Here is a 27,092-nt window from a genome sequence, read left to right on the forward strand (position 1 = left end):
TAATTGAAAGCTTATAATTTTATAGGGACTAAAAGCATATTTAATCTTTATATTTTTATAGACTTAAGTACAGTTTTAGCTCTCTATTTTCACTCAATCAGAAAATTGATCCCCCAATGATAAAATCATTCATTTTTGATCTTTCGCTCATATTTTTTGACTAAAAAATGACAACGTGACATATTCTAAACGATGTGTCATACAATATGATGATCTAGATTGATTAACCTCGATGAAATTACAAGAAAATCTCTAAAAAACCTAAATTTAAAGATAATATATCACCATTTCCAAGTTAAAAAAACTGATGGAGGGTCCCTATAAAATAATATGTTCATATTTAGAGGAGTACAATAAAAGAATAAATGAGAGACCAAAGGAATAATTAACGTGGTTAACGTTCCTTATCTAATTTGAAAGTCATAACTAATTTATAACTTATTGATAGAATAATAGAATGTTACAAAATTTTATGTTGTTTTTTTTGAAAGAAAAATTTTATGTTGTTATTTAAGTAGTTATATAGAATATATAATAGAATGTTTTCATCAACTTTTAATTCCTCAAAAATTTCTCATCTTCACTTTTGGTCACTTCTTTAAAGTAAACTCATATGTAAAATTCATATTTTAGAATACAATTTTTGCAAAAATATAAGAATCTCTCCAAAAAAAATAATAATAGATCTTTTTGACAGAAGATGAATTTAATATGAATTTTTATATTTTTTACGGTTAAAAATTCATATTTAATTTGTGTTTTGTTAAAAAATTCTAATTTTTTTTGGGTAATTCTTTTTTCAACATTTTACATATTTCTGCACAATTTCACAAAAAAAAAAAAAATACAAAAATTGACTTAAAAATAGTGACCAAAAGTAGTGATTGAAAATTTTATAGGGACTAAAAGTTGAAAGAAATTTTTAGAGGGATTAAAACGAAAAGTCGGTATATTTATAGGGACCAAAAACATATTTAACCCTAATATGATTAAGAGACAACTACTATTATTTTAGTTGTTTGGGACACAAAAAAAACTTAGGACCGCCCTTGTATGTACGTATTGATTCTATAACATCCGAGGCTAACGAGGACCGGGAGCGATCGCGGTGCACAAGGCATGACAACGAGCGGCTCATGACAGCTTCTAGACAAACTGAATCCACATCGGAATGAGATAAATTTTGATGTCGTGCAGGTATGAGACTACATGGTTGAAGGAAAAATTATAAGAATTGTTTGACAATACTTATATCAACAAGATGTCTTTTCGGTAGCCCAAACTATAAGAACTCCACAATTAAACGTGTTTGACTTGAAGTAGTTTAGTTTCTCAAAAAACGTGCGAGTAATGACAAAATACGTTGAAAAGACCCATGTTGGTTTGTGAGGTCAGTCGACAATCCTAAAAGGGTTTGGAAATACACATTCAATCAAATCAAATACTTCTAACTTGTTTTTACACATTTTCCATTTGATTTATGGTATATTTCGAATGATTTATTTGAACTTATATACTCACATAAACTTTTGTGTGAGATTGTTGAACATATGGAAACAACTTATAAAGCAATTTGATTTGTTTGGATTTATCTACTTAAATATTTGTGAAAATATTTGAGAGCAGTTATAAAAATAATTTATGACATGTTATAAGTTGTTAACTTATATGTTAAATAATTTTATATTATTCAACGATTTATGAAAATAACTTATAGCTAATATGAAAACAATTTGGTTTTATTTTTATCTTTTGGTTACAACTTACATATATAAAAGATACTTAAGTACTCATATAATGAATGTTTGATTAAGTTGATTATTTAATCGGGGCCTTATTTATGATTGACTTATTGACTAACTGTTTTTGTTTTGTTTTGTTTTCACACTGCTAGATGTTTTACTTTACACGTCGCTTCTCTATCACACTTTTGGAATTTAAGCATTTCCACCTTATTTTGCGTACAGATTTCAATAACATGTTGTCAGATTGAAGGAAAAAGAAAAAGAAAATGATTGCGAATGAATCAAGATATGGAATAAGAGAATGGAAGAATTGAGATTTGTGAGCTATAGATCGCGCAATAACAACAATGGTGTTACGCCAAATTTGGGGTACTGATACCATGTGAAATGTTGAACAAAAGCTTCGTAGAAGAATAAAAAATGGAGAAGAAACACAATCTAAGAATAAAAAAGTAACAATCACGAATATAGTTATTTCAAGGATACATGATGTGAATCCTATAGAGTTTGCTGTCTACTCTAACTAACTTCCACAAGGACTGACTAACTATATTAAAAATTAGTTATTAGTTAGGTTCCACTAACTTGCATTACAAGTGATCATTTCTTAACATTACAATTAACAAAAAGTGTGGTTTTATTTGAAGTCACATGAAATTAAGCCACTTAAATTAAGTCGCAGCTTAAATGTGCGATTTATTTTGGACATGACACAACAAATGTGTGACTTCAATACAATCAAATAAAACTCAACTCGCAAAAAATGTCTTCTACTGTGAACAAAACGGTAAATAGTTATCACATTGTTAAATATATTGTTTAATTAACATGTTTAATTTATATCCTCAATACTACAAGTTAATATCATTGGAGTAGCTTCGTGTAGTGATAAGGAAAAAAGGATAATTGTTTAGCAAAGCAACAGGAGGCAAGCAAGGTCATCAATTATAGGGGGCAAAGTTTGCTAAAGTGAATAAAGAACAAATTTACAACTACAAACATACAAAAAACAATGGTAAAATACTACATCCTAACTGGAAAAAAATAAGAGTGAGGTCAAAAAAAAGATACCATATCAAAGAGCTCAAATCCTATCAATGGTCTAACAAAAATGCATATATTTTCAGTATAACATATTCCATAGAGTTAAAGTTGAATTTCAAACACAAGAAGAAAAGTTAGATTAGCAACAAATAATGTGCACAAGTTTAGAAAGCTAAATATAATGCTTCTTGATTACTTTCTTTAGGTAGCTCCATGCCTCAAATTTCAAGCCCAACAGATTGAACACTCTATAACCCTTGGGGATATGGCTTATCATAAACTTCCTTAGGCATATCAGTCAGTGCCCTCTTCGTCTGTCGTGGCTTATCAGAAAATCCCTTGGACATGGTTTGATTTTAGAGGTAATGATTTGGTGGTTTCCCATTTGCAATATGCCGATGATACGCTTTGCATTGGGAAGGCTTCGGTTCAAAATCTTTGGACTATGAAGGCGATCCTTAGAGGTTTCCAAATGGTTTCGGGTTTGAAGATAAATTTCTCCAAAAGTTCATTGGTTGGGATTAATGTTAGTGAGGACTTTATGGCCATGGCGTGTGATTTTTTGAATTGTAGTGCGGGTAGTATCCCTTTCAAGTATTTGGGGCTTCCGGTGGGTGCGAATATGAGGAGTATGTCAACTTGGGAGCCGTTGGTGGAAACCATTGGAGGGAGGTTGAATACTTGGAGCACTCGGTATATTAGCTTTGGAGGTAGAATTGTTCTTCTCAATTCGGTTCTTAATTCTATGCCTATATTTTACTTATCTTTTTTGAAAATGTTGGTGGGTGTTTGGAAGAGGATTGTTAGAATCCAAAGATAATTTCTTTGGGGTGGTGTGGGTGGGGGCAAGAAGATTAGTTGGGTTAATTGGAAATCGGTTTGTCAACAAAAGGAGAATGGGGGAGTGAGGGTGAAAGATATTCGGGTTATGAATATTAGTTTGTTGGCTAAGTGGAGGTGGAGGTTGATTGATGGGAGGGAAGCTTTGTGGAAATAGGTGCTTGTGAAGAAATATGGGGAGTGCGTGGTGAATGTTTTGGAGAATAGCAATTATGCTTGGCCGACGAACTCCTCTCTTTGGTGGAAGGAAGTTGTGAAATTAGGAGACTATGGTGGTCCAAATTGGTTTAACTCGGAGGTTAAGAGGAAGGTGGGGAACGGAAGGTCAACTAGCTTTTGGAGTGATAGGCAGAGAGGGGACAAGTGCTTTCGATTAAAGTATCCAAGACTTTATTCGATTTCAAATTATACGGAGGCTTTAGTGCGGGACATGGGGGAGAATGTCGAGGGAGGTTCGGTTTGGATTTTTCATTGGAGAAGACATCTTTTTATGTGGGAGGAGGAACTTTTAGTTAGTCTCAAGGAAGATTTGGAAGGAGTTGTGTGGACTCAAGACGAGGATTTGTGGAGGTGGAATTTAGAAGATAATGGTATTTTACGGTCAAGTCGGCATATTTAAGGTTGGAGGAGTTGGTGTTGCGGGAAGATAGGTGGCGGGAGGAAGAAAAAAGGGTGTTCAAAGGTTTATGGGAAAGTCCGACTCCATCTAAGGTGGTGGCTTTTGCTAGGAAGGTGCTCCTTAATAGGATTCCAACTAAGGCCAATCTTGCCTTGAGAAATGTAATCAATCCCTAAACCCTAAACCCTAAACCCTAAACCGATTTAGGGTTTAGGGTTTCGGAAGAAATAAGGTGAGGAAAGGGCGTGGGCTTATTTGGCTTGCAACACCATGGGTTTTGTGGAAAGCGCGTAATGATGATATCTTTAATGAGAGGAATTTTGATGTGGACGAAATTGTAGAGGTGAAAGTCCTCTCTTGGAGGTGGTTGTTGAGTAGGACACAATTTCCAGTTTGGCTCTTTTACGAATGGAATTGGAACCCCATCTTATGTCTTCGTAGGAAAGGAAGGAGGTAGGTGCGGCTTTGGTGGGTGTGAGTTGTGGTGCAGGTGTGCAACTATATCAGCTGATTTTTTTTTTTCCGGCTGTGTGTCCTGAGGTTTTTGTGCTGCATTTTTGTTGTTGTTGGCTGTTTGTTGTTTCTGTCATGGTTTGGTGTGAGGGAGCAGTTCTGCTTCTGCCTGGCACGTCTCTTGGTTGCTATTTTTGGGAGTGGGAGGTGCTGTGGACGTTTTGGGGCTCCCTGGGAGCGTGGCACTCTCTTACTTGCACTATTTTGGTTGAGCTGCGGCTGTGTTCTGTGGTTTGTGCAGCAGCTGTGCAGTCCGGTTGGTGGCTTCTATTTAGAAGGTTTGTTGCTTGGTGTTGACGCAGGGCTATTCTTGTGGTTAAGTCATTGGTATATGTTTGCGTCATTACTCTTTTAGGTGTGTTCCTTTGTTTAGTGGTGGTTTTTTAAGGGGGTTTTGTTCGAGCCGGTGTTTGTAAGGCAACCAATTTCCCCTTGTTTTTTTTCCCACCCGAGCTTATTAGTGCTTCTTGCACGGGCTTGTTGGTTAACAATATTTGCCGATTAAAAAAAAAAAATCCCTTGGACACATGCTTATCAGAAACAGAAGTCTAACCACTATCTTTTAGATCATAAGCTTCAACGGACTCAGGCACAAAGTCAGGCACAAATCTCCTAGGAGTCTCACCACAATTTTGTAGATAAGCAGCTTCTACCGATTCATAAGTATCAGACACAAGGGTCCTGAAAGACTCACCACTATCTTGTGGATCAGCAGCAAAAACATAATCAAACCACTGAAGCCTCTCTTTGAAATGGTTTTCAATTTTCTCCTGCCTATTAGGATCATGCAAATACCTAAGAAGGTGATTCTTCTTGGCAGCATCACCAAATTCCCTGATCGCCGCCTCAAATCCCTTCTTACGATATATAGGGACAACATATCTCCTCCTGTATCTACATGCATCCGAATAAAGCTTGTGGGCCTCAATCCGCAACTCTTGTATAGAACAATGTCACATAATTCGCAGTTCGCTTCGGTACGTGGTACGGGTTCGGGTACGCGGTATACAACTTTCAAAGAATCAGGTACGTAGGGGGGTATACATAGTTGGTACGCTATTTCGGTTCGCGGTACGTGCTAATATATTAATCGGTACATGTTATAAAAAATAATAACTAAATAAACAAAAAATGATTAAAAAAATTAATTCAACTTCATTTTAATAAAAAACAATTTATAAAATAGGCTGCTAATGTTATCAATCTACACTCACTTCCTTTTAATAAAATTAAATAACCTATGTTTTGTTTTCTAAAATGATTGTTTTATAAAATGATTGTAACTTATAAGTAAGATTATAATTTGTTTTGAAAAGGGGTCAGATTAGCATTTGTAAATAGTCCAGCTTCAACAGTTACAACATGAAAATGGTTCAGGCCCATATACTAAGTCCAGCGGTCCAGTAAAAACAAAATCCTAAAGGTCATCTTCCTCCTTCAGATTTAGACTGTAATAACAATTGCGATTCAGTTTTCAAACCCAATTTTCTTCTAGATCTATTGATTCTTGTTGTAACAACGGCTTCCTCCTTTACATCATCATCTTTAGAAACCGTTTCTTCCTTATTTCTAGATCTATTTTTCCGGATTTTCTGCGGGAAATCGGAATACGCTTGTGACTGCAAATTTTCAGGCGAATTCTGGCGAACCAAATGGTTCGTGCAAACCGATTCGCGGTTCTCCTAAGGTGGCGACGAATTATGTGACTCTGGTATAGAAGGTTCTTCGTATTGATACAGAGGACCTAATTTCATCTTCAAATCTTCATCAATGTCAAAATATTCCTTCTTTCGCTGGCTCTGGCGCCTCTCTAATTTATTAATCTCATCAAGAATAGTTTTGCGATTTAGTCTATCAGGAGCTGTATAACTAACAAGCTTTTGTGCTAAAGCAACATGTTGTTTTGACAATCACAAGTTTTTCTTTGATAACCTTGTTAATGAATCAGAAAGAGCATGCATACCTTCATTAGTTCTCGTCAGCCACTTCATACGGTCCACAAATTTCACGAAGTCATTCTTTGGGATCGGTGCAGTAAGATATGCTGGATAAGATTGAATAAGTCTTCATCGGTGTAGCCATGTTCATGGATTTTCTTGAGGGTAAACATCTCTAGATCAAAACCAATTTGAATTAACAAGGAACATGCTTCATTGATTATCGCTTGTCGCTTGGGAACAGATGCTTCCTCTAAGAGAATTGACTGAGCCATGCGATCAATCTAGTCGATTGCAGAGAAGGAGAACGATTAGGGTTTCTGTGTTCTCTTTTTGATGGGTGTGTGTTGCAGTGTTGTTGATAACTAGGGTTAGTTGCCCCTTTCTCAAGAAAAGGGCATTGGGTTATCAGGCCCATCTTTTTTGAGGGAAAGTCCCATTTATTCAATAACACATTCTTTTTTTATTTATTTTTAGGGACGTCATTCTTCTTTTCATTGTTAATATTTTTTAGGCTTAATATTGGATTAGTTTCTAGATTTTAACCCCTCTATTTCTGACTTTCAATTTTATCCAATCCTCTCTATTTTGTCAATTTCAAAATGAAACCAAACACCTAAGTTAAATATATTAGTGTAGGGACTTAAGAACGAAATGACTCGTTATGACTTAGAAGGTGACTTCCATATTTCAGCATATATAAAACTAATATGTAGTTTGGTGAATATTAGTTAATATAAATAAGGAGATTTGAAACCATTTTTCAAGTTGATTTTCTTAAGTAAAAACAACCAATAAAAATATAATTATATAATGTACCAATATACGTGTACTGTTTTTTATAAAAAAAAAAATAAAGGTAAAATTATACAATTCGTCTCTTAATTTAATTTTAAATAACACTTTTGTCCTTTATTTTTTTATTTAATTTTTTATGTTTTAAAATGTCAACATTGTTATCCTTTTTATCAAAACAAAATAAAAAAACTCATTAAAAAACTTATAAAAAACTCATAAACAACCCATATCTTCATCATACAAACATAGAAACTCAGATTTCATTGAAAAAATGATATAATACTGAGATTTTATAACATAAATGATTAAATCAAGAAAAAAAGAGATAAAAAACGAAAATATTACGTGAAATTAAGTTAAGCAACGAATTGTGTAATTTTGCAAAAAATAAATTAAATATCGAATTGGATCTTTCAGCCAAAATTTGTTAGATTTTAGTCCAATTAACGTTTATATTTAAATGTTTATTTTGTACATGTCCAATTTAAACATTCTTTATTGTTGGAGAAAGATATGATAAACGGGAGATGTTACCAATTTAAGGTTGATATTCGATGATTGTAGTCTTTACATGAGGAAGATTTATTTCATATGACACAAATGAGGTTTACTGTTAGTTCGGGATACACACCGGATTAAATAAGTCAATGGCGTTTTTTTCAGTAGCAAACACGTGGTGTGCGGTGGTCAAAGTGGTTGCTGAATCTATGGATTAGTGGTGGTGGTGGAGGTGTGCGAGGATATGAAAGAGAGAGAATGAAAGATAGTGTAAAATAAATAATATAGTGTTGTGAGAGCGGAATAAGAATATGTTCCTCATTTAATCTAACAGACATAATCAATTTTTCCATAATGAAAAAAAAAAAACTCCACTAACCCATGTTAAATGTCACCTACACATCAAATACTATAGATCTGAAGTTGTTTCGTCCTTCATTTTTTAATAGATCAAACACACTTTAATGAAAGTTGCTTATTGTACCAAAAAAACACATGCGGGTTGCGGAGAAAGTCTTTCACGAACACAACCTGAAATAAATATTATTTAGACACACTCACATGAAATTAACAAAATTAAATAAAAAGTAATTAATTGCATCTAATGATATCATGTAATTTTTTTTATTCTCCTTTAATTTTCGCTTGGCTTTATGTGTGCTCAAATATTTTTGTTTGAGCTTGTGTCCAAATAAGTGTGTCTCCTACCAAGTTGCGTGTGGTTCTCATGTCTGCGCATGCAATGAAAGGTAAATATAATATTATTAAATGCCACGTTCTATGTTTCTTTCAAACCATAAAGATGACAATCTCATATGTGCGTGAGGAAAATGAATCACAGTATCACACTGTTCATAATTTGTAACAAGAGGTGAAATCCAAATCAAAGACTTGCTAGTTGCAAAAATCAATTACAGATTTGTATTTGTCATCTTCTTAAATTAAAAATCTTTTAAATATTAAGTGTATGTTGGGTTTAACTTTCCATAATTAATTTTTGTAAAATTGATTCCAGCCTTTTTACTAGAAAATAATAACTCAAGTTAGGAACTTTCTAAAATAATTTTAGAAAAGGATAAGAATAGGGATATACACCTAATTGCTTACGTTGTTATACATACATCAACAAGAAACCATTTAGCCTCTTTAAAAGGCTGCAAAGACAAAGTGGATAACTCTCAAGAAAGCAAGAAACATGGTGAGTGTCCAATCTCAATCCATTGTAATCCCTTCCAAACCAACTCCTAATCCAAAACTCTTCTCATTATGTGAACAAATCAAGCTTCGCACTCATGCTCCTCTCCTCTATGTCTTCAAACCACATAATCACAAAAACACCTCAACTTTCCTTGAAACACTTAAAAAATCCCTTAGCCAAGCTTTGGTTGCTTACTATCCACTAGCGGGAAGGTTGAGTTTGATCAAAGGTGGAAGATGGGAAATTCATTGTAATGCCAAAGGAGCACTTCTATTAGAAGCCAAATGTGAAGAATTAACCAATTTGAACCAATTGGGTGATTTTGTACCAACTAATTTGGTATCACAACTCATACCAAACATTAATTACAATCTTCCCATTGAAGATATTCCCTTATTGGCAGTGCAACTTACAAGGTTCAATTGTGGCGGTTTTACATTAGGTGTTGCCTTATGTCGAGCCGCAACTGATGGAACCGCAACCATGTGTTTCATGAACGCATGGGCTAAGTTGGCGCGTGGAGAGAATTTGGATCCAAGTGAGTTTCCGTGTCACGATCGAACTATGTTGAATTCACGCAAACTCACACATTCTTCATCCTTACATCGGCATCATCATGAGTTTGACACGCCTCCTATTCAGGTAGATCATGATTTGGGCAACACTAGAGAAGTGAGTGTTGCTATTGTGAAACTCACGCGAGAACAAGTTTCAATACTTAAGAAAAATGTTAACTCTCGTGTGAATTTTCAACCCACCTCCAAAGATGTCCCTAAGACAAAACCTTACTCAACTTTTGAGGTTATTGCAGGATATCTTTGGAGGTGTGTCAGCAAAGCACGTTGCATGGAAAATAATGACCAACCCACAAGGTTGTCCACATTAGTTAATTGTAGAAACCGCTTAAAACCACCTCTTCCTAGTGGCTATGCCGGGAATGCAGCATTTCCAACAGTTACACCAATTCGCTCCTTTAATGATCTTACTTGCAAGCCTTTGGGTGATGCGGTTGAAGATGTTCATAAAGCACTTGAAAGAGTAACGGAGGAATATGTAATGTCAGCACTTGATTACATAGATAGGGAGAAGGACATGGATTTATTGAGATATAATTTCCACTATCCAGCAAAGAGTGTGTGCAAGGGACAATACAAGGGAAATCCAAATATTTTTGTTGTAAGTTGGATGAATTTTTCGTATAAGGATGCAGATTTTGGGTTGGGAGAACCTGTTTATTTTGGTCCAGGGTACATGGATTCTGAAGGGAAGGCATTTGTTATGAATAATAATGGTGGTGATATTGTGGTGGCGATTTCTTTGGAGGTATCTTGTATGGATAACTTCAGAAAAATTTTCTATGATGATATCAAAGAGGTGTTTTGTACTTCCAAATTGTGATGGATGTTGTCCCAATATTTGACAATGAAATTTTCTTGCATGTACATGCATTTTTTGGTGCTTGTACTAGAGTTGATTTTCCAAAATGGAGTTGGTCAAATGTAGTGTGATTCAATTGGGAAAGAGTCGTGCAATTGCTTTGACTATTTCTGTTATATATAATTAAGTTTGAAATTAAGTTTTGATTTGAAAATTAAGAACTAAGGTTATTCAAATCTGTTGAAACTTGAAAGGTGGCTTAATATTTCTGATACAGTGACGTGATGCACCACGTTTTTCTTTTGTTTGCACCGCCATCTATTCATTGATATCTAAATGGGTTCCACCAATAACTATTTATTAATGTAAAACAATAAAATCAACTCAAACAATGATTATTTTAATGAAAAGTTGTGTGGAATCCACTTAAGATTGAGGTCTTAAGTGAGATCTTAGATCTTCGTAGATCCCCAATTTTTTTTTTCTTCCATATTGTGGCTACCTATTAAGTACCGGATCTTAAAAGATAAAAACTCTAACCAATGTAGATGCTCTTAATAAATAAAATCACAACTTTTTAACAAGATAGGGATGGATGAGGTGTAAAACAAGGACTTGTTATAAAGTCATTCATCTTAATACTATTCTCAAATACGTCTAATTACAAAGTTCTTATGCATTAATACCGGTGATATGATTGCACATTATAAATAAATGACAGCGATTGCTAAAATACTTTTATATTTTCTCGACAAAAATATTCTTTATTTTTGTTTTTAATTGTAAAATCTCCATAATTTTAAGATGTAAATGCAATTAAATATTTACTGGTCTTATGTGCAGTTTTTTTGGGTTATTGTTTTCTAGTAAAAAACTTAAAAAAATGCTTATCAGTGTTCCTGAACACACTTTAAAGATTTTAAATGATATAGTTTTATAATGTTTGTGTATTCAATACATTGTAAATTGTAGGTTTATTTTTTATAAATTATTTCTAAATTTAAATTTTAAAAAAGTATTCAAGAGATACTCGTTAATAAGGAATACTCGATTCTTCAAATGAACTTTAACTTTAACTTTAGTTTTTTTTTTTTTTTAAAAGACTTTAAAATAGTTATTCATCAAAGTCTCACTTATTCAATGACCAGAGTTAAACGAGGATCTATCGCTCGAAAACGGAGGACAAAAATGAGTTTATTTACATCAAGCTTTCGCGGAGCTCATTCAAAACTTATTCGAACTATTTCGCAACAGAAAATAAAAGCTTTGGTTTCGGCTCATCGGGATAGAGATAGGAAAAAAAGGGATTTTCGCAGTTTGTGGATCAGTCGAATAAACGCAATAATTGCCCAAAATAAAAACAAAGTATACTGTATTTATAGTAAATTAATTTATAATCTGTACAAGAGGTCAATTGCTTCTTAATCGTAAAATAGTTGCACAAATAGCTATATTAAAAGGGAATGTCCGGCTTATCAATTTATCCTTTAAATATTAAAATTTTGATATATTAAACTTTTTTTTTTGTCACAAGTTAAACAATAAATAATATTAAAAGAGCAATAATAGTTTGGTTGGTTTTGAAAAGAACAATGATAGTAACATATGAAAGTCTTAGTGAGTTTAACTCAGTTGGTATGAACAGTGCATAAAATTTTATATGTAAGGTCCGGAATTCAAATCTCGGTAAAAAAAAAAGAAACATGAAAATGAGAGGAAAAAAAGGTTAACTATGTTCGGTTATTAATATTTAAAAGAATATTAATTTAAGAAAATGGCAAATACAAAGCTATAATTGATTTTTGCAATTAGCAAAGTCTTCGATTTGGATTTCACCTCTTGGACAAATTACGACAGTGTGGTACATTTTCCTCACACACGCATGTGAGTGAGAGTGTCATCTTTGGGGATTGAAAAAACATAGCATGCATCGTATCGTTTGGCTTTGTTCGTAAGTTTGGAAAGTAGGGGAAGAAAGAATTTAGAGGAGAGAAATATACGAGAAATTTTTCATATTTTTTAAAAGAAAATTTTGTAAGTGAGCGATAAATTAATGTTTATGATTATATTTTTAATTTGAAAAATACTATGGTAATATATATTAAATTTGAAGAATTTTTATAAACACTTATAAATCTCTACAAGTTAAACTAACCCATCTAAATTATTATCGAAGATAATCGAACCTGAGATCTCGAAGAGGAGCATACTCCAGATCTCACGTCAGTACGACTAGGCCACCCGAGTGGGTTAGAAGAGAGTACAAAGTTGAATTGTTAAGTGATAGATACATGTACAAAGTTGAATTATTAAGTGATGGGTGGCATTTACCCTACACAAGTGTAAAACTTGTGTAGCATGCACAAATTCAAAAGTTACCTGCAGCTATGGGTTTGTAACCTGCTATTAATAAATACAATAAATTAATCAAACATTTGATTAATGTAAAATATTGGTTTTTTTGTTTTTGCTGGATGCACCCCCTCCTAACTCAAACACTAGCGGCAGTAAAACATAACATATTAGAAATTTGGTGCTCATGTTCAGATCTTCATTTTTCAGCTTTAAACACACATGTATCTCCATAAAATTCTTTCTAGAAACATCATACTCCATAACTCTCAAAGCAAAATAAATTTTAGATCTAGATTTGAATCAAACTCATATTCACGAAATCAATCCCATACCTTTATCCTTTTTGTCACCTTAAACAAACCTGTTTTAATTTCTTGTAAATTTTAATTTTTTTCTCTTTTGATTTTGCCATTTTTCCTATGCGCTAATTAACCAAGGATTTATGGAAAATAAAATCTAGGACATGATTGGTTTATATACATTTTGTTGCTGATAGGTTTGAATAAAATCATTAATGTGTTTATTTTGTTACCCTTTTCCATCAATCAATGGGTTTTACTAATTCATGTGGAAGGGTGTCAAAAAGCATCAGCTTTATTTTCAGATTTGGATACTCGAGTAATGCATTTTCATCCTTTTTTAAATAATTTGAGCTTTTGGATAATGGTTTAAGGTACAACTATAATCATATTTTATGTTTTATTATAAGATCTTTATGAAAGTGTGTTGTTCAGTATATTGGTTTTACTCGAATTTATTTTTGTGTTTTTTGTTGGAAGAGTTTAGTTTCTACCTTTTTTGAATTCTGAAAAAATTTGAAGATTGATGAAGATAATGGAAGTTAAAGAAGAAGAGGGAAGAAGACGATGAATAGTAGAAAAAGAATGGTTGGTGGAGGGTTTTTATTTTTTATTTGTTTGAGTTTTGATGATGAATGTGATGAATTTTTTTGGATTTATTGATGAAAATGATGAATGTTGCTGGGTTTGATAGTGAACATGAAGATGAGATGAATATTGCCCAGATCCAATACTATAGTTACAAAAAAAAAACTGAATAAAATATTGACATTTAATAATTATGTGGGGTCACGTTTACTGTTCATAATATCTCAGCAGCAGGTCACAATAAGTTTCAGGTAACAGATCTCAACCGTTGATATATAATAATATTATATCAATGGTCCAAATAAATTTTCAACAACACATTATTTAACTTGTGTATGATACACAACTCTTTTGCTTGGGTACCGTAAACGCCACCGATGGATACATGTACAAAGTTGAATTGGTAAAAAAGAGGGGCCACAAAAGAGCATCTAAGATCCAACAAGAAAATAAAACTAAACAGTTGTTCCAACCTTTCTAGACATGCAGCAACCAAAAAGATCATAAGAAAGCAACGTAACATCATTTTTAAATCTCCTCAAAAAGGAAATGAAAAAACTTCATTCTTAAATAAATCAATGAGTACATCCTTTAATAACTATTATAAGCAAAAATCTATCTTTAAAATTTATTTAATAAATGATATAAATGATCTATATATTAAACTACATATATTATTTATTAGATTACATACATAAACATATGCATCGCTAACTTTGTTCAGCGATGCACACATATTAATTTGTCTGTCATCCACACGTAATTCGCTGCTTTGGTATTTGATACAACACTATTAAGGAAAGAAAAGAAAAGAAAATAAAGCAGGGTTCAAATCTTGGCACATGAATAAAGTAAAATATAAACTAAAATCTGAAAAATATTCTTGATATCCATTTGACTAGAAACCAGTACCAATGTTTGTGTGGTCAAACCACAAATTTAATTTATTTAAGCATAATCACACAAATAAAAAATAGTTAAAAAATAAATAATAACTTTTTTTATTATTAGTAAAATAATTAAATGGTGTGTGTTTATGTATGTTTTTTTTTTACAAGAGTGTGTTTACGTATGCTTAAATAATTTGGATTTGTAATTTAACCACAAGAATTATCCAAAAACCATATACTTTTGGATGGAACAAATTACTTTTGGATCCGAATTCATTCATATTTTTTAGGTCCTTTGTCTTCATCAATTAGGGTACACGCTAAAGATTTAAAAAAGGAATTAAAATATAAATTTTGTGTTGAAATTTTTTCATTACATGAAAACTTTGTCTTAGACTACTGGAATTGTGTGAAACTTTGTGTGAAGCTTTTTATCCTTGAAAAAAAAATACTTGTTTCATAATTGCGCATATCTAGCAAATTCTATTGTTGAATTGTTTTTCATATTGTTGTATCTTGCATGGCTTCTTCAAATTTCAGTATATCCGATTCTAATAGGAGATTTCACGTTAAATTTTTCTTCAATTCGTTCTTAGATTTCAATTCTAATCGCTCCTTAACCACTTGATGGATATAATCAGTTGACTTATATATGAAAAGCGTAATTATGATAATTAGTTTCAGTACTGCAAAAATTTAGCTAAAAATGAAGTTAATATTGTTCTTAAAAGTTATTAGATGAAACTTGTATATAGTAGTATGCTATTTTGGATATAATTTGTTAATCTTGGGAGTTGTATTTTTTTGTTCTTCCAGCTCTTAAGAAGAAGAAACGTTTACCTTTTGCTTATAGTTAGTCCATAACATTATACTAATGTTTGACTAAACCAAACACCAGTTTAGAAGGTACAAACGTGGAACCAAATATAGGGTTAGCGTGTTTCGCTAATTAGATCAATGCTTAATCTAATTAGTGCTGAACACTAAGAAACTGAGATTAACATTGACTCGTAAAAATCAGTAATGATATGCGGAAAAAAGAACTGATTTGATTATAATCACATGTGTCAATGCCATGCCGGACACTAATGTATTACATTTGCTCTAAAATGTCAGTGCTACATAGCTGATGAATGTTCTCTTTGCTAGAACTCTATATTTTCCTTCTTTTTTATGTGTTGGATGAAGCTTAGACTATAAAAAACAAAGAGTCCTGCTCATACCCAAACCAATCAGACTTGTGGCAACTAATGAAGTTGTGTACCTTTTACCAGGGACTGTGTTCCTTTTATAGCAGAGGTTTTGTGAGACTGATGCATATAAAACGGTTAGAGGCGTTGTGTGCATCTCAGTGTGATTTGTGGAACACTGCCTGATTTGATCAGGGGATCCGCTGGCGTGTGTTGCCGGAGTACCGTAGTGCTTTGACTTCTTAGGCCGAAGATCCTTACGAAATCGGCTTAGCACAATCCAAAACATATATGCTAATCAATTTTATTACATGAAAAGAAACAACACAAGAAGCACAGGATGTGTTCTACAAGTGCACCAAAGCACAATCAACAATGCCAAATGAACAAAATCCTCTAAAGAAAAACTAATAGAACATACAAAACATTACCAAACAAAAATTAAACAGCCCCTAATCACAACTGTTGTATTTGGCTTCAAATTTATGGTTTTGAGAAGTAGAGAAATCGTGACATGATTTCATCAACGTGTCACGATTTTTTAGGCAGTGAGCATGGTTTTTTAGGGTGCTCAATTGTGTCACGATTTTGGAAAAACGTGACACGATTTTCAACTTGCTGGGCACATTTTCAAGATAAGGTTGGTCGTACCTTGGGTCGTACGCACCAATCGTGTCACGATTTGGACAATTGTGACACGATTTTGACAGTTGAAGACTGCTATATTAGTGTTTCTTTGCAGATTTTGAAGGAGAGCTTTGAGAGATAGAAACTTGGATTACAAAGGAGGTAACTTTAGGGTTGAGTGTTTTTGTAGTAAGGTTCTCTTGGGTTGAGAAACATTGTAAACATCTTGGGTAGTGAGATTTCACCATTGGAAGGATCAAAAAGCTTCCCTTTGTGTTTTCTCTTAGGAATCATTGAGAGTGTGCGTGATACAAAAATGAGTAGAAATTAGGTCTTGTTCTTTTGTAAGCTTATAAGCTAATTTCTTGTAACTCTTTTGTAACACTTTCATCTTAGTGGATTGGAGGGCTGCTCTCTCCCCCAGATTAGGTCATATTAGATCGAACTGGGTCAACAATCTTGGTGTGTTTGTTCCTTTCTTTCATTGCTTATCTTTATTGATTTGATTATGCTTATGGTGTTGCTCTACACTTAGATTTAGGTTTGTTTTTGTTGTTGTTGTTTGGATACACTTTATCTATTGATTACCACTTCCTTTGGTCCACACATCTTGGTTATTCATTGGTGTGATTTTGTCCGAATTCACAAGAGCAATAAACCTTTATTTCCCTCAAAAAAAAAAAATATTGAACCTTTATTTAAGGTTTTTTCTAGATTACCTTTGAAGAATGGTGGGTAATTTACCCACCAACCAATGAAAATGAGCAATTTGTTGGTGGGGTCAAGATAGTTCATGATACCACTTAAAAATATGCTTATGCGGCTAATGTGTATTGATTGAGGTAAATTACCCACCATTCTTTCATGGGTACCCTAGTTGTCACCTTTATTTAAACAGAAGGGTTATCAAAATCCAAGGTTTTGACACTATCATCAGTCATCACAATTTGAAACTAGTGATCATCTCCATATCCTCATAAAACAACTTCTTCAAAGCATCAATATGAAAAGGTTGCAAACAAACACTTATAACAAAACCATCACCATTACCTTCATCAATAACAAAAGCCTTACCAATACTATCAGAATTAACAAACCCGGGAGCCAAACAATCAGGTTTCCCCCATCCATAATAAGTCTCATAAAAAGGAAAATTAGTCCAACTATAAACGCAAAAATTCGGGTCACCACCAAATTGTCCATTTCTTCTAGCGAAGTTGTAAAACTTGTCCCTTAACCAATTCATATCCTTCTGATTTTCAACATAATCAAGAACAGATCTTACATATTCATTGTTCACCTTCTCAATTGCTTCCCTCACTTTCCCAACCACATAACATAATGGCTTGTTCACAACATCATCAAATGAACAATTTTGTGTCACCGTACGTAGGAAATGTTGCATATCCAAAATAGTTCTTGGGAAGAGGTGGATTCAACCTGTTTCTACAATTAACCAAAGTTGTTAACCTTGTTGGTTGGTTCCAATTTCCTTCAACACGCACTTTACAAACACACCTCCATATGTAACCACTAATAACCTCAAAACTAGTATTACCTCGTACCTTGTTTTGGTTTTCATTATTGTTGTTTGCTTTGTTCTTGATCGTATTTCAACTTGGTGTTTGGTGAGTTTCAACATGGTAGTGGCAAAGAGTGGTGTAATGGTGTTTTACTCACATGTGTCGAGTTATAACTACTAATTTCCCAAAGAGGTGGTGGAGAAAACTCATGATGATGAAAACGTGGTGGTAAATGAAGGATTTTTGAATCTAACAAAGTTTTATCAAGAAAATGGTATCAAACTTGAATCTAAAGTCTTTCTAATTTTAGTAAGTTTTGCCCATGAGTTGATGAAATTAGCAGCTGAGGCCCCATCAAGTACGGCACGACACATAGCAAGACCAAGAGTGAGGGACCCACATGAAAACTTGGTGAATTGGACAGCCAACAAAGGAACATCTTCAATCGGAACATCATAGTTAATTTTTGGAACAAGTTTTTTGACAACATGTGTGGAATCAAAACTACCTAAATCTTTGAAAGTAACATCACACGTGGCTTCTAAGAAGTATGTACTTTATTGTTGCAATGAAGTTGTAGTAAGTGGTTTTGTGGCTAAGGGATAGGAGTGAGTGTTTTGGAAAGAGAGGTTAGATTAATGTGTGATGAATGATTTTGACTTGTAAAATAGATAAAGCTGGTATTCATGATTAGGGAGCTTGATTTGTTCGCAGAGGGAAAGAGAGAGTGTGGTGCTTGGTGTTGTCTCGGAAGGTTTTACAGTGTACGAACAGTCCATGCTAACCATTTTTTCTTCTTAATTTCCAGTGAATGTGGTTGTTGTTGATAGCATTGTTGTCAAAATTTCGACTTAAATCTTAAAATCTTAGATAGTTAAATTATGGTGCAACTTCATCCCCCATCACACAAAGGTGGGTAAGGTTATCCATGTGATGTGTCCCCATACATAATCATTCAAGTGTCCCATACTAGTGAGATGATGGTTAATGTATCTAGGGAAACTAGCAGTGCAGTTAGAGTTTGCACAATACTTTTTGATAGAAGTAAATTAAATTTATGTAACTACAAATGCACCCTCAAGAAATTAACATGTAATTCTTTACCTAAGTCTCTTTACATTCCCTCTTCCTCTTCTTCCAGTTTCAAGAATTCCAACTTTTATGAAAGAGTAGTGTTGCATGAATGAGTGCTATAAAATGGCAGAAAACGTTGCTGAAACATGACCCTCAATTTGACAAGTTCATGTATGTGGGTCGACCCACAAGAGGTTGAAGAAGACATCGTTCACAAAACCCTCTCGCAAACTGAGGAGATAGAAATACTTGCATAGAAGCGTACCTAACACCTCATTTTTGCACACATCCAATAAAAAGATTACAACACACTAAATAAATGAATAAAAATTAATTAAAAAAAAAGTTATTAAAATTTGAAAAACAAGTCTGTTCATTTTTTTTTTTCCTTCATGGAATCTTAATATGAATATGGAAGTAGCATGATCAACGGCGAAACTAGCAATATTTCCATAAGGTGACCACATATAAAGATTTTTTTTTTTCTACTTAAACTAATCTAATCAGGCAGACAAAAAAAACTCACAATAACTATTACTTATATAAAATATTCTAATAAAATATACATACTTGATTAAACAAGAACGAATTGTACCAAAAATGCGGCAATAAAAAATTGTACCAACAAAGTGACGGTAGAATAGCGGATTGTACCAAAAAAGCTACAACAATATAAATAAAAACTAATAGTAGCTATTTATGAAAATTGAACTCGGCGACCCTTGAAAGACTCGATTCATCTATAATTGCATATGAGTTTTTTTTTTTTTGAACAAGCCAAAATGAAATATGATATTAAAACAAAAGTGAATCACCGCGCACAAGACGGCAATAGATGAAACACCCATCAAAAGTCACAAAAACACCCATACATGAAAGAGGTTGTCGGATAGTCAAAAGCAAAAGTAATCAAATTTGCCTTCAACCACAAAAAATAAGTTGGCTAAATTGACTTGCAATATCCTTTTCAATGTAAATAACCTAACTATTTGCAAGAAAATTCATCTCTCTCTTGTTTGTAGTCTTTTGTGTTGTGCAATTGTGGTGTGAAAACTGAAAAGTTAAAAAAAGTGTATCCACTTATTAATTGCATGGTGGGTTGTGGGTGTGAGCGTCTTATTTATTTCTTAAATAAACCAATGATTATTATTATTTATCATTTAACTTTTTAGGTGTTAATCTTCCAGTTCCTATACTACGGGATCAAATGATTCAAAGTTTAACCGAAAATTAAATAAGGATGAAAAAAAAATATTCCACTTAAAATAAAATTTGGGGTAGTTTTTTTTTTTGAAAGAAACTTGGGGTAGTTAAATATATATTATTAGGGGTAGCTAAATATAAATATATACCTACCCGCTAAAAAAAAATTGGGGTAGCCCTCCCTTATGAAAGCATCTTCCCCTGAGCATGACGCGAAGCCACCCTAGCAAACTTATGAGCAACTTCGTTGGCTTGTCTCTGAATAAACCTAATACTAGAGGTTGCTAAATCAGAAGCTAACAAAGGTTTACAGTCATTGGTCATTTCACCAAGCTTTTGGAATCAAGCTCAAAATCCACAATACCCAACTGCAGATCATGCACCCAATACATTGTTGATAATAAACCTAAAGTCTCATCGAAATCCACATCAAGGAGCGGAGTCATCCATTTGTTTTTAGCTAACACACAACGACCTTCATCATCTCGAATACACATACCAATGCCGACTCGATTTAGAGCATGATAAAAAAAAAGCATCTACATTACATTTGAACCTGTCGGGACTTGGTTTAAGCCACTACAAATTGCCTTGGGTAATGGAATGTTGAGACGTATGATGACGAATATTTTAGGCATTCTTCCAGATAGTAAGAAGGGAATATGCACGATCACATATGGCTTGACTTGTTTCAATGACATTGTTTTAAACGTTCTTATTCCTATGCTTCCAAATACTCCATAGGGTAACACCAAAAACTTGCTTTTGTTGCTGATACAAATGTTATATGATAGAAAACACATTAGTCGGAAAGCTTGCACCAGAATCAAAGACAACCATCAAAGGGCTAGATAACATGAAGCGCTGCCAACAAAGCACGCTTTTACTGCACATAAAAAACAAATGAGTACCATATTCCCCAAAGTTGTCACACACCGCACACTGAACGCCTTTTGATTGCAATCGGATTCTCGTAGGCAAACAATTGTGGCAAGCTCTCCACAAGAAATTCTTTACCTTTAGTGGCAATTTTAAACTCCAAACACAATTTTAATTACCTGGAACACGATGTTGTAAAACTGCCACATCATGATTCAGAATATCCTGATAAGGACTCTTAACTGTATAAACACCGTCCTTCTTAAGCTTCCATAGGCACATCATGAGTCACCGAAGGGAGCAACATAGTATTAAAAATGCTTCTGGTTGTAATATTGTCAAAAAATTCATTAATTAGCTCCATATTCCATTGCTTCTTAGGTGTTATCAAACAAATCTGAAACAGTGATATATGTCCACTTCAAGTGTTGATGAGTAGTTGGTAAAGTGCGCGCAACATTATTAAGCCATACGTTCTCTCGTACCTATACTCCATTGAAAACCAAGGTGAATCACATCTTTCACACTCCAAATACTACGCCAACCATAGCTATGATTATAGCTTGTACAAGCTCCAAAGTAATCACCTTGAGGAAAGTATTTAACTTTGAGTAAATGAGTGATTATAGATTCTGGAGTAGAAACCAACTTCCAAATCCGCTTGCCAACCATCGCCATATTAAATGCTTTAAGGCCCTTAAAACCCATTCCACCAAACATCTTAGGAACGGAAAGTCATTTACCTAAGGTATTTAGCTATATTTTTTGTTATTATAAAGTTGAACAGTGGTTTGATCCTTAAAATTATGGTTTGAGTCATTTACTCTATATCCTAATTCCTTTGTTTTAAGTTTAATTTTTTAATTAATAAATTATTTTATATAATGCATGGAAAACCAAAATATCTTAGCTCATCATTTCGTTCATTTTTTATATTGATTTTGTTAACCAAGTTTTTTTTTGTCTAAGAAACAAATATTTTCTACCAAATACAATTGCATAAGTTTTGTAAGGCTAGTTTCATTTGAATAAATGTTAAAAAAATATCTTAAGTTTCTAGTGGCCTTTGTTTTGGGTGAAAAAGAGTGAGTTGGATTACTATTAGAAGGAAGATAAAAGAAAAGACAAATAAAGATGGAGAGAGAAGAGGGTTATAACAAAGAAAAAGGATACTTTTTCCAGTTTTATTTTATTTATGTTTTTCACAAGCAGTTTTCTTTTCAATAAACATATTTTTACATTTTTTAGTTTAATTTTTTTTAATTTTTTATTTTATATTTGTACAATCTGTAAATATTTGAATTGAAACCAATTTATAAAAGAAACATAGCAAGTTTATACATTGTGCTCAGGGACGACCCTAGGTTAGGCCATTGTAGGTCATGCCCTCACAAAGTTTTGGGTAAAAAAAATTAATACTATATACTCTATAATATAGGACCACACATAAATATAATTTGATTAATTAAACAAATCACTTACACTTAAAAAAAAAAAACTCAAACTACAAATCCTTTTAATCTCGTGATTGTTTAATTATTTATATAGAATAATATTTTTATTGATATTGAAAATGAGAAAATTATTAAACAGTGTTGGAATATATCAAACAAAACCAGGGAGCTAGTTATATATATAACAAAAATAATCAAAGCAACTGCACAACTTTCTTTCCCAACCGAATCACTGCATTAGACCAACATCAACCTCATTTGGAACCCAAATTAATATATTTCTTCTCTGATATGGAAAACAAACTCTTGTACAAGCACCGGAAAAATGCATGTGCATGCAAGAAAATTTCGGTGTCAAATATTTGGACTACGCCCATCACAATTTGGAAGTAGAAAACACCTCTTTGATATCATCATAGAAAAATTTCCTCAATTTATCCATACAAGATGCCTCCAAAGAAATCGCCACCACAATATCACCACCATTATTATTCATAATAAATGCCTTCCCTTCAGAATCCATGTACCCTGGCCCAAAATAAACAGGTGCTCCTAACCCAAAATCTGCATCCTTATACGAAAAATTCATCCAACTTACAACAAAAAGATTTGGGTTTCCCTTGTATTGTCCCTTGCACACACTCTTTGCTGGATAGTGGAAATTATATCTCAACAAATCCATGTCCTTCTCCCTATCTATGTGATCAAGTGCTGACATTACATATTCCTCCGTTACTCTTTCAAGTGCTTTATGAACATCTTCAACCGCATCATCCAAAGGCTTGCGAATAAGATCATTAAAGGAGCGAATTGGTGTAATTGTTGGAAATGCTGCATTCCCAGCATAACCACTAATAAGAGGTGGTTTTAAGCGGTTTCTACAATTAACTAATGTGGACAACCTTGTGGGTTGGTCACTATTTCCCATGCAACGTGCTTTGCTGACACACCTCCAAAGATATCCTGCAATAACCTCAAAAGTTGAGTAAGGTTTTGTCCTAGGGACATCTTTGGAGGTGGGTTGAAAACTCATGCGAGAGTTAACATTTTTCTTAAGTATTGAAACTTGTTCTTGTGTGAGTTTTAAAATAGCAACACTCACTTCTCTAGTGTTGCCCACATCACGACCTACCTGAATAGGAGGCATGTCAAACTCATGATGATGTCGATGTAAGGATGGAGAATGTATGAGTTTGTATGAATTCAACACGGTTCGATCGTGACACGGAAATTCACTTGAATCCAAATTCTCTCCACGCGCCAACTTAGCCCACGCGTTCATGAAACACATGGTTGCGGTTCCATCAGTTGCGGCTCGACATAAGGCAACACCTAATGTAAAACCGCCACAATTGAACCTTGTAAGTTGCACTGCCAATAAGGGAATATCTTCAATGGGAAGATTGTAATTAATGTTTGGTATGAGTTGTGATACCAAATTAGTTGGTACAAAATCACCCAATTGGTTCAAATTGGTTAATTCTTCACATTTGGCTTCTAATAGAAGTGCTCCTTTGGCATTACAATGAATTTCCCATCTTCCACCTTTGATCAAACTCAACCTTCCCGCTAGTGGATAGTAAGTAACCAAAGCTTGGCTAAGGGATTTTTTAAGTGTTTCAAGGAAAGTTGAGGTGTTTTTGTGATTATGTGGTTTGAAGACATAGAGGAGAGGAGCATGAGTGCGAAGCTTGATTTGTTCACATAATGAGAAGAGTTTTGGATTAGGAGTTGGTTTGGAAGGGATTACAATGGATTGAGATTGGACACTCACCATGTTTCTTGCTTTCTTGAGAGTTATCCACTTTGTCTTTGTAGCCTTTTAAAGAGGCTAAATGGTTTCTTGTTGATGTATGTATAACAACGTAATTTGTTGATGTCATGTATAGCAACGTAAGCAATTAGGTGTAATCCTGTCCTTTAGTAAAAATTATTTTAGAAAGTTCTTTTACTTGGGTTATTATTTTCTAGTAAAAAACTTAATTTATAATTTCGTTTTATTTTAAAGTTATGAAAACCTTAAGGAGGTTCTACACATAAAAAGATTCTTCAAATAAACTTTAACTTGGTGGGTTAGGGTTGTCAGACTTGTCAATTTATCTTTTAAAAATTAAAATTTTAATATATTTAAAAAAAAATGTTATAAGTTAAACAAATGCTCTAAAGACATTTGTTAGCATTTCTCATATTTAAAAGATTTTTTTTTTTTTTGAAGGGAATCATATTTAAAAGATTATTAATTTAAGATTATGACAAATACAAAACTATAATTGTTTTTTGCAACTAGCAAAGTCTTGGATTTGGATTTTATTACCTCTTCACAAATTATGAACAGTGTGGTACTTTTCATGCCAAACTGGTCGAAACCTCACATGGAAGAGAGTACAAAGTTGAATTGCTAAGTGATAGATACACGTACAATGTACATACATTTTTTTTTAGAGGAAGATACATGCACAGAGAATCTAAGATCAAACAACAACAAGAAAATAAAACTAAAAAGTTAGATACATCATTTATAAATCTCCTCAAAAAAGAAGAAAGAAAACTTCATGATAAAAGAAAATAAAGCACAGTTCAAATCTTAAAGAAAATAAAGATAAAAGAAAGACATGTTAAGCATTGCACAAATTAACTATTTTGGTACCACGTTTCAAACGTTAGTACCACTCTTTCTTTAACTTGTCTCAACAAAGTTGTCTCAAACTATTTTGGTACCACAAATTAACTATTAAGTGATAGACATGACAACGTTTGATACATCTTAAAATCATTACCACTCTTTCTTTAATGAGTAGTGATATTTTTGACAACTATTTTGGTATAATGTTTGAGACAACTTTGTTGTTTTACCTTCTCATTGATCAAAAACAATAGAAAGAAAAAAAGATAGAGAGAGATTGAAAACATAGTGTGAGTATGAAAGAGAAAATTGTACAAAAGTTATACTAAAATTGTTGTACAAATATCATTTCTCTTCTTTAATTGAGTGAAACATGCACGTTTTTCGTCACTTTATGCGGATCCCATTTTCAAAGTGTGGGACACACATGTTTTCCTCAATTAAAAAGAAGGCTTAATACATGATTTGGTCTCTTAACTTATTTTTGGATTTTATTTTGGTCTCATAACTATAAATTGTCTCAATTTGGTCCATTATGTCTTTTGCCGTTACCTCTTTTGGTCCTATCCGTTACATTTTAACTATTTGATCTATTTTTCAAATAGAAACCGTTGGATCATGTAGGTTTATTGTAGCCTACGGTGAATGATTAATACCGATTTTTTGAAGAAGCAAAAAATATATAAAAAAAAAATATTACAAATTTTTATAAAGTCATTTTCAAAATGAAAAAAAAAACGAAATTTTTAAAGCTCAGATTTTTTATAAAAATTTGAAAAAAAAAAATATTTTCCAGAATTTTGTAAAAACCTTTTTTTTTTTGCGAAAAAAAATCTGACCTTTTTTAAAATTTTCATAAAAAAATAAATTTTTTCAATTTTTTTCATTTTGAAAATGATTTTATAAAAAATCTTGAATATTATATTTTTTGCTTCAAAAAAATCAGATGTTAATCATTCACCATAGACTACAATAAACCTACATGATCCAACAGTTTCTATTTAAAAAATAGATCAAACAGTTAAATGTAACAGATAAGACCAAAAAAGATAAAGACAAAAGATATAAGGGATCAAATTAAAACATTCTATAATTAGAGGACTAAAATAAAATCCGAAAATAAATTAATGACCGGTTAACACTTTTCAAAACCAGATATACTTGTATCGGGAATAGATACAAAAGGACATCGGGAAGGAAAAATTTCCTTGAATGTCAATCCTTTAAACTATGAAGTCATCATGTTTTTATAGCCTTGTAGGTTCTTTGGCTTCATCTATTAGGCACCTCTGTCCGTAATTACTAATTAGAAGACATTTTTTGAGATTTTTTTTTTTTTTTTCTCTTTTTATAAGATTTTTAGTTATTTCTAATTATATTAATTATTTCTTTATTAACGTAACTTTATTTATTTCACATATTTTTCTTCAATCAACAATAAATACTATGTTGAAAATATAAACTAACTCTCTCTTAAATGATTTAATTGTAAAAACAATAGTAATTATAAACAATTTTTTTTGGTGGTATCAAGGGTTTGAACCCTCAACCTTGCATTATGCATTGTCCTTGCCAACTGTGTTAAACTCATAGAGACATTATAAATAAATTTAATACTACAATCAACTTTCTTAGTTACCGAGGATTCTGAAGAAAAAAAAAATAATAAACTTTGTATTGAAAAAATAATTTTAAAACTTTTATTTAAAAAAATTAAACTTGACATTGAATGCACAATTTTTAAAAATATATTTCTAAATTTAACTTCTTAACTTTTTTTTTTTTTTGACAAAATTTGACTTCTTAACTTATAAACTA

The 27,092-nt window shown here is 32.8% G+C and overlaps 2 protein-coding genes and 1 pseudogene across 2 annotated transcripts; 1 reads left to right on the forward strand and 2 right to left on the reverse strand.

The window, feature by feature from the left end:
- Positions 1-9,189: 9,189 nt before the first annotated feature.
- On the forward strand, positions 9,190-10,590 carry LOC11439545 (shikimate O-hydroxycinnamoyltransferase). Its single transcript, XM_003624596.3, has one exon. It carries the CDS (start codon positions 9,190-9,192, stop codon positions 10,588-10,590), a length of 1,401 nt encoding a protein of 466 aa, XP_003624644.3.
- Positions 10,591-17,458: 6,868 nt separating this feature from the next.
- On the reverse strand, positions 17,459-21,917 carry LOC11427103 (spermidine hydroxycinnamoyl transferase-like; annotated as a pseudogene).
- A 1,069-nt stretch (positions 21,918-22,986) lies between these two features.
- Positions 22,987-24,496, reverse strand: LOC11441050 (spermidine hydroxycinnamoyl transferase). Its single transcript, XM_003624601.3, has one exon. It carries the CDS (start codon positions 24,426-24,428, stop codon positions 23,028-23,030), a length of 1,401 nt encoding a protein of 466 aa, XP_003624649.1. The 5' UTR covers positions 24,429-24,496; the 3' UTR covers positions 22,987-23,027.
- Between the last annotated feature and the right edge of the window lie 2,596 nt (positions 24,497-27,092).

Source organism: Medicago truncatula, chromosome 7 (genome assembly GCF_003473485.1).
Source record: "Medicago truncatula cultivar Jemalong A17 chromosome 7, MtrunA17r5.0-ANR, whole genome shotgun sequence".
NCBI lineage: Eukaryota > Viridiplantae > Streptophyta > Magnoliopsida > Fabales > Fabaceae > Medicago > Medicago truncatula.